General features: G+C 42.8%; 1 protein-coding gene across 1 annotated transcript in view; it reads right to left on the bottom strand.

Moving 5' to 3' along the window:
* Nucleotides 1–8,357, bottom strand: part of LDHB (lactate dehydrogenase B) — a 20,768-nt gene extending 12,411 nt beyond the window's left edge. Inside the window, exons 1-2 of the mRNA XM_004693223.2 lie at nucleotides 8,254–8,357; nucleotides 5,138–5,272 (exon numbers count right to left, since the gene is read on the bottom strand). Coding sequence (XP_004693280.1) covers nucleotides 5,138–5,266 — 129 coding nt within the window. The 5' untranslated portion in view covers nucleotides 5,267–5,272; nucleotides 8,254–8,357. The remainder of the gene's footprint in view (nucleotides 1–5,137; nucleotides 5,273–8,253) is intronic.
* Between the last annotated feature and the right edge of the window lie 219 nt (nucleotides 8,358–8,576).

Below are 8,576 nucleotides of genomic sequence, written 5' to 3'. Positions count from 1 at the left end.
AAGGTCAGTGAGAGGATTCACCAGAGTCAGATTAGGGGGCAGAACAGGCAAATCTATGTATAGTGCTGAGGGGAGCAGCAGCTGGGTCAGGAGAGGTCTGCTGTGCCATGTAGATTACCTACAGGGTCAGGGATTGAACTGGCACTGAAGCAGCTGCAGCTAGCTTTTAATTCTGCGTCCTAAGCCTTTGCACCACCAGGGAGGGACACTTTATTGTTTTAAGGGTTCTTAGCCAAATCATTAGCTTGACATAGCAATACCTAAAAAATGAATATCTCTTCCAAGGAGAGTCCTGACAGGCTGTATAAATGGAGGGTGTTGATGTGTAGCAGGACAGGTAATTGGGAGGTTCAGGAAGTACTTTGAAGGACAAGTAGACTATGAGGGATACCAGGAAGATGCTGACCAGCAGGGAAGCAGAGAGACAGCCCGTAGGAAAACTTGACCTACTTTAGCTTTCCAGCAAAAGCAGGTTCCCTTTCTGTAGCAGCTCAGGAATGAGCACCATCCCCATTTTCTAGAATCCCTGCAGCTGTCTCATCTGAGTGAGTGACAGTAGGCTTCCTTCTGAGGGTTTCTGTAAGATCTCAGCCTCTTTGCAAGGCAATCTGGTCTTCATTCTAAGCATCTCATTTCCTAGCAAACTGCTAAAATCACTATTTTTGTGAGTCAGATTTCAAAGGAACTATTTTCTCATCCCCATCAACTACTTGCATTGCTTTTCATCCATTTTTATTTCAGCACAGGTTTGACACTTTGGAAACAGTTTGTTCCTCTTGCAGCCTCTGACATCACACAGAACTCTCATTTGTGTTTTTTTTAGCTCTAAAAGGATGTAATATAACTTAATATAGCCAGTAACCTTCTGTCAAGGAACTAGACTGCTAGGAATATCATTCTTATTTTAGTAACATCACATGTGTGATACTGAAGTCAATAGGGCAAAGCAGTTTGGGGCTTAAGTGGAAAAGGATGTCACAGGATCTCAAAGCCTCTCTTTTGTTTCAGTGGGTGTAGCGAATTGGCTGGGAAGTGCATACTCAGCTGGCAAGGAAGGAAGAGATCCAACACTCTAACAAAAATAATTGAAGTGCTGAATTTAGCACATCTGCATCACTGAACATGCCCCAGGGAGGAGGCAAACAGAAGAGGTGTGAGTAAGTACTGAAGCCTTCAATAGCTTTCCCTCTTTAACTCACATATTGAATATACATTAAATATTTCATTTGAACTGTAAATATATTTAAAGTACTTTGTGAAACAGAAAGCCTTAACTGCATAAGTGGTAATCTTATTAACCACCAATAGCTTAACCACCTATAGAACTGTCCTTTACCCAAAAGGTCTGTGGGCCAGACACAGCCAAGTCTGGCGCTTGGTCCTCTTAGCTAAAAAGACACCACCACTGAGAAATAACCTCGACACTCGATGGTTTCACTTATCCAAGTGTTTGGCCTACATGACATTTTGCGGAAGGAAAAGATAACAATTCTGTCCAATAACTAATGAAGTGGATAAGCACTACTAGTCCACTAATTTATTTTTTCCTCTAGAATATCACTCCATCTTATATTAGATATTGTTTGTATCTTTTTCTGGGCTTTTAGTCTGCATTGATCTATTCTTGTACAAATACCAAACTTGAATTATGTCCAGCTTTTAAGCCAAACCCTGCAGTGCAGAGCTACTTGGCAACATATGGCTGCCCTCATACTGCTCCTTCTGATGCTCTGTTTTACCAGTTACACAACAACTGTCTACAGTAAAGAGATGTGGGGAGAGACGCTTAAACCAAAAACAGATGTTCACGGAGGTGAAGGGTTTATAACCTTGCAGGGAAGCTACATAAGACCACTTGAGATCCACATTAAGAGCTCCTCTGGGCAGGTCTGTGACTGCTGGAACTAGTCATATTTTGTGGTAAAAATCACCAGAAAGAAAAAGCTAGAATAAAAATCTGACAAAACATAAGCAAAGTTGACTAGTAATAGTGGGAATATTTATTTAATACAAATGTGTCTTCATTTATTAAGTGTGCCAGACTTTACTGATCAGAATACAGCAATGAGCATATTCAGCAAAGTCCCTGCTCGTGTATCAGGAAGGGACCAGGAAGTAAGCAATCTAGCTAAGATGATTTCTGATGAAAGTGTTATAAAGACCACAAGGCAGGCTGATGATACCATTACTGAGAGGAACGTTCACTTTATATTGGATGTAAAAGTGTGAAATGATTAATGGGGAGGAGTCCATTTCATGAGGATCTAGGATGGAACATGCCACATGAAGACAAAAGCCAAGTAAAAAAAATCTCAGCAGAAATGAGCTTGGTGTTCTGGAGACAGAAAGCAGATGGCAGATTCTGGCAATACCACCATGCTGCATTGACAGTTCCCCCCGAGTAGTCACTCCATTACCTTGTCCTGCAGCACACAGGTAGGCACCTCTCAGGATTTTGAAGCAAAAACATAGTTTACGGGCACTGACAAACTATCAGAAAGTTTTACGGGAAGAAGCTACTACAGCAATTAGTGTGGAGAGTGGGCAAGGGAAGCAGAAACACCCGAATCTTATGAGGGACATTGCAGTGGGGCCTAGCTAAGCTGCGATGTCCTCACCTCTCCGTCTACCACTGGCTTCTCTTGTTTTCAGGGGCCAAAGCAGTGAGCAGTCTTGGTAAAGCACGCTAGCAATGGACTCAGGCGACCTTGATCTGGCATGATCTGTTTGATCTTTATCAAGCTGCTTAGCTTTTCTGAGTCGGTCTTTTCCCAACAGTCATATATAAATGACAATGCCCCCTGCAGCTTTTGGGGAGAAAAGACAAGGTAACATCAAACACCACATGGCCCAGGGGTGGGTGCTGCTTTCCTTTCTCTGCTAAATGAGTGTAGTTTCAAGTCCTTAATGAACGTTAGTAACTAACTGTTTGAACCACTTTAACCCTTACCCATAAAATAGGATGTGAACATTTTTAATTAGTAAAATGATCTTGAAACAAGGCCATCATTTCTTTGCAGCATCTTAAACCGGACAATTCATTCTAGACTAGCAGTAGAGTTTGTTCCCTCAACTCTTGAATTAGACCAAAGTATTATGTAACTGCAGATACGGTCTCACCTGAATTATTTACTGAAAAGGATTTTAAATTTACACTTAATTATAAAGTATCCTTCTGAATAATGATAGCTCAGATGTACTTTCCTGCGAAGTCCAAATTTTGTGATTATCAGGCCAGACAAGTCTGCAATGTTAAATGAAAATACTTCTATTTTTAACTGGCTAAACAGTAGCATGGGATGAAAGGAAATTTGGGAGTCACTGTGATTAGAATATCTCTGGTGAATCCTCTCACCCTCCGCATCTCTGGCCTGTACCCCAGCTCTATATGTATGAATAAATAAATAAATCTTTTAAAAAAAAATGCAGCTGCTTCCACGATTACGTCACTGAGGGCTGGCCACAACCTCTCCTTGGGTCTCAGCTACTCATCTGAAAACAGGTTGCAAAAAGTTCCCATTTTTTGAGGTCATTCTTTAGGATGAAGCATTTTAGTGAAAACAGTTCCATGTGCTACACACTCAATCAATATTTTAAAAGAAACATGAGCAGAAATACTTATTTTTACTACCATGAGCAGTGACCCTGACTTGTGCTTATTTAAATTCTCTGTCATTTGGCATGCAGCTAGCCTAAATTACAGGCACCCAGTCAACTAAAACCAGCTAGAAAAAAAATGCAAACGATCAAGTTTTCATTGGTATACATGACATATTTTCATTGATGTCTTTGATAACTTTTTCTCAGTAAAGATGCAAAATTTGTTACTTTAGCATTCTGCAAACAGAAATATGCTTGGCTAGGAGTTGTTCAGGCAGCATTCACATGATACAAAGGGACAGTGTGCAGCATTTGCCTGCAGAAGGCAAGGCAGCATTTTTTGGGGGGAAAGCTGCCTACATTTAAAGCAGCCTTCAGAAAGAACAAGGGATCAATTCACTAAGCTAAATAAGAAAAGGGCTCTTTTCTTTTAAGTCCTTGCATGCTGAAGTAAACTAAGTATGGTTTGACCTACAAGGGTGTGTATGTGTGTATAAGCAAGAAAGCTATGACAGTATATAAGGAAAATAGTCTGGAAGAATAGAAAGGCTAGTGATACATTTCTCAGCATTGTATCTCTTGATTATGTGAGAATATGTCTATTCTTAGGAAGTGACCTTAACCTCAAATGTACTTAACCTCAAATGGTTCAGGAAAAAACACTATATGTATACACACACACATACACACACACAAAGATAAAGACAATAAATCAAGGTATTTAGAATTGCTAACTTTGGATGAAGTGAATGTGGAAGCTGTACTTTTTTTACTATTCTTGCAAATTTTCTGTAAGCATGAAATCATTTCAAAATAAAACTATTGGGACAAAGTTTGAGATGAATGATGGAATATTTCCAGGACCTCAGAAATCCACTGTGTAGATTATTTCTTTATTGTAGAGGGTGAAGGGAACTTTGCAGTGGAGAAATCTTGGAGGCACCGATCCAATCAAAGGATTCTTGGGCACTGTCAGTGATGGGACAAACTGAACATCAGGTTTCTCCAGATGTGATGTGTGAAAAGACATGAAATCACTGTCATAACCCCGCCCTAAATTTTAACCTGAGCTATTATAAGAAAACATCAGATCAACATACTCATTAACATTCTACAAAACTGACAAGGACTCTAGAAATGTGCATGACATGAGACAGATCAAGGCTGAATTCTGAATTAAAGAACGAGAAGAAAAAAAGACAGTAAGGGGAATGAGAAGACCTGACAAGTACATAAAAACAAGATCTTGGATTGGAGTGAACAGCAATGGGAGAATGAAAATCTGGGTCCTGTGTACTACACAGCATCAATGTCAAGCTCGCTTGGTGTAGGAACTAAGTTGTGGCCCTGCAGGAGGAATAGTCTCTCAGAAGATGCCTGGGCACGTATTTAAAGGTGAATGCCACATCTATAACTTACTTAAAATAGTTCAGGAGAAAAAGAAAAAACTTTAAAAGATCCAATGACGTAATAAAATGCTCATCGAGAATGTGCACATAGGTTAAACTGATGTCACATTTGGTGTCTCGAAATGTACCTTTCCCAGAATGCTGATAGCACAGGCCATACCAACTTGTCCAACACCCACTACAGTGATCTTATTGTTTGGGACCGTTGCCTTTTCTTCTGCTACTGGTGCAATCAGCTTTTCCTTAAGAGTTGCCATTGTGCACTGTAAGGAAAAAGAAAAAAATCAGAATAATTACAAGTCTATTCACATGTGAAAGCTAGGCAGTGCAGTCCATAGCATGCCACTGTTGCAAATTGGGGTGACAAAATAAGAGCCTAATGATATCTTAGAACACAGGCTATATTTAAAATAACCACATGACCATTCAGTGGAGAATCTACTCAAGACAAAAATGTCCACGTAGTCCATTAGAATTCAGGTTCTGCTCTTCAGCCTGTGATTCCATGTTAGTATTTAACCAGTTGTTACGATTTTATCCTAGGGTTGTTCACTTATTGACTAAAGAAGACATAGTTATATTTAAATCAGTGTGTTTCTGGTCCCCTTCTAAAAAGTTGCCACGTAACTTTGTAAACTAATTGAAGGCCTGGTATTAAAATACATACAAGCTTGCTCTGAAGGAATAAATCGCCAGTTTTGAATATAGTGTCTCTAACTAGTGGTGATTATCATTCTTGGAATTTATGGACTAACTGGTTCTTCTACTTTCAGTCTCACTTAAAATGTGTCACAGTGTACTGGACACATACTATGCATTCTTAATAAATACAGTAACTATAAAATAGTTATATGTTTGTATAAAATCTGCAAAAATCTTACTCTGAATTTTTTTAGTGCATGTTGGGAGCCCCTTGGAAGGTGGGTAGATACTATCAGGGGCTCACATTTGGAGAATGAGTCTTGGAATCAGTTTCTTTCTAGCCACTAAAAAATACCCCCCCCCCAAAATTGAAGGCACTTTGAAAACATTTGATATAGTAATACCAAATTTATCTAAGCTAAGAGATAACCAGCTGTGTTTTCTGGGCAATAAAAACAAGTGGTAAAACTTACTGAAAAAAAAAGCCATACTAATTCCACAGCAATATACCTTCTTAGAAAGGTGATACAGATCATCAATAAACTTCCTATCACTTTTTTTTTTTTAAAGATTTATTTATTTATTTGTGCATACAGAACTGTGGTACAGGCCAGAGGCTCAGGGGCGGTGAGAGGCTTCACCAGAGACAGAGTGGGGAGCAGAACAGGCAGATCTACGAGGTACACTGCTGAGGGAAGCAGCGGGCCGGCCTGGAGAGGTCTGGCTCGCCATGTGGTCTCCTCCGGGGCAGGCGGGAATCGAACTCATGTGGAAGTGGCTTTAGATTCTCAGTGTTATGCTTTAACCAGCTGCGCCACCAGGGAGGGCCCCTATCACTTTTAATTGTAACCCATTATAATCACTATTTTTAAATTTTCTTTTTACTTTTTGAGATTGTGCCATCCAGACCTTTTCCAAATTGTGCCCTGGCCTCCCAGTTCTTGTTTCTCATCTGCAAAGGACCAAGTAACAAAATCTAGCTTGGCAACTGTATTTGTGAAGTAAGAGTTATTAAGGCTCTCACTTGGGATAAAGTACTTGAATTTGGAGACCTCTATGTCACTGTATTCTTCTCTTAACTAGTTTTCCACACAAAGTATTTTTCCCCAGCCTGTAGGGACTAGATTGAGGGTTATTTTTCCTTGACATTCTAGAGCATATTTGCTATTTTCTAGCACATGTTAAGGGGAAAAGAAATATCCAAAGTTTTGTTAAGGGGAACAGATGACCTTCCAGTGAAGTTCATACACAATCTGTCCTTGAAGTATATCCAGAGGATGCTGTATCATTTCTTTTTCAACGGAAATACAAATGCAGTTTTTCTCTATTAATTTATCTTTGTCAGTGGGTATGTTTACCATCTAGCTGTAAAGGGATGCCAGTAAGAAGTGAGGAACAAAAATCCAGGCACTTTGCTACAGAAATGTAGGTTCTTTGGTCAGACGGACCTTTTAAACTAATTTTGGGAACTCAGAAACTAGTGTTGAGGCTTCAACAGATTCCCCTCCTCTTTCCCCCCCTCCCCAATTTTCTGCAGAAAAGTGCTTTTAAGTTTTCTTTTATAGTTATGCAGAAGGTATTTTGTAAAAGATGCATATCTGTGCCAGGATCAGCAAGGTGGCCATGAGGCAGATCACCTTCCCGCGAGATTGGGTCGTTGAAGTCCTGTCCCTCCGAGTCTAGTGTTCGTGGGGTGTTCGGGCACTAAGGTCCCCTTTGCAGAATGCCCATCAGTGCTAACCCTTGAAATGCCACCTTCTTTCTTGCAATCCCTCCACGACCCCATGCCTCCCCCTCCTTCCCCCACTCCCCAGGTTGCCGCAGTGGCGCAGGGTTCGCCTCGAGCAGGCCACCTCTCCCCTGAGGCTCAGAAGCGGGAGCGCAGGTCACAGGGGAGGCAATAAGCACAGATCTCCTCGGAGAAGGTCTCTAAGGAAAAGGCTAAGCTTTATTTACTCCGAACACCCAAAACAAAGCAGCAAGGAAAGAACCAGCCTGCAGATGCCAGGAAGGGCAGGTCCGCAGCTCAGTGAAGACCCGGGGGCGCGAGGCCAAAACTGCGCGACATCCTTGGCCCTCATCCCCGCGAGCGCCCGTCTCCATCCCGGCGGTAGGTGAGTTAAGTACCCGGGTTCCAGGGCAGCCTGCCTTCGTAAGCCACCGGATTCCTTCTCCCTTCCCTGAGCTTCGCAGGCACAAGTCGTGGCTCCTACCAGCAGGCACTAGGTACCAGGGGCTGATGTGGCCGCCACGGACTCATCAAGGACATGGAGAGTCAGGGTTTAGCTGCAAATGCAACAAGTCTCTTGCACGATAGAGGACAGACTGGAGGTGAGCCCTGCCGCGCTGCGGACAAAGTGGGGCTCCGTTGCAGTCCCTTGGCTCCATCTTTTGCCCCCTTGACGCGGGCACGGCAGCCTCAGCAAACTCTAGGGTTGTTACAGAGCCGGAGGGTCGAAGGATACGATGCTCAAGGATAAAGGCCCCAGAAGCCAGATACCGTTTGGTCCTTCCCCTTGGAGACACAAGGGCTCCCCAGCACGACCACGACCTACCCGCTTTGCCTAGAAGTCAGGCTTCTGGGTCGGGAGCTGAAACTTACCCGGATCGGGAAGGTTCCTGGAACGCAGGACTAGTCGCGCGAAGAAGACAATGTCAGCTGCCCGCGTCTCCTCTGGCGCCTGATCTGCAGGGAGGCAGGAGGAGGCGGGGCCCAGCCCCTCTGCAGCCTCTTAGCTTTCTCTATTGTGATTGGAAACCCGAGCACCGCCTACCCCTCCCCTCGGCTCGCTCAATCCCCTTCAAGGACAAGGGCTCAAGCGTGCACACGCCCTTCCTCCCCAAAGGAGGAGGTCACCTTCTGGCGGCGGAGGCGCCCTGCTCACAGCCAGTCTCACAGCTGATGGACTCTTCAACACCCAGACT

The sequence above is a fragment of the Condylura cristata genome, unplaced genomic scaffold, assembly GCF_000260355.1.
Source record: "Condylura cristata isolate star-nosed mole 26May11 unplaced genomic scaffold, ConCri1.0 scaffold00036, whole genome shotgun sequence".
NCBI lineage: Eukaryota > Metazoa > Chordata > Mammalia > Eulipotyphla > Talpidae > Condylura > Condylura cristata.
Note: the sequence above shows the minus strand (reverse complement) of the source record. Positions and strands in the feature narration are given on the sequence as shown.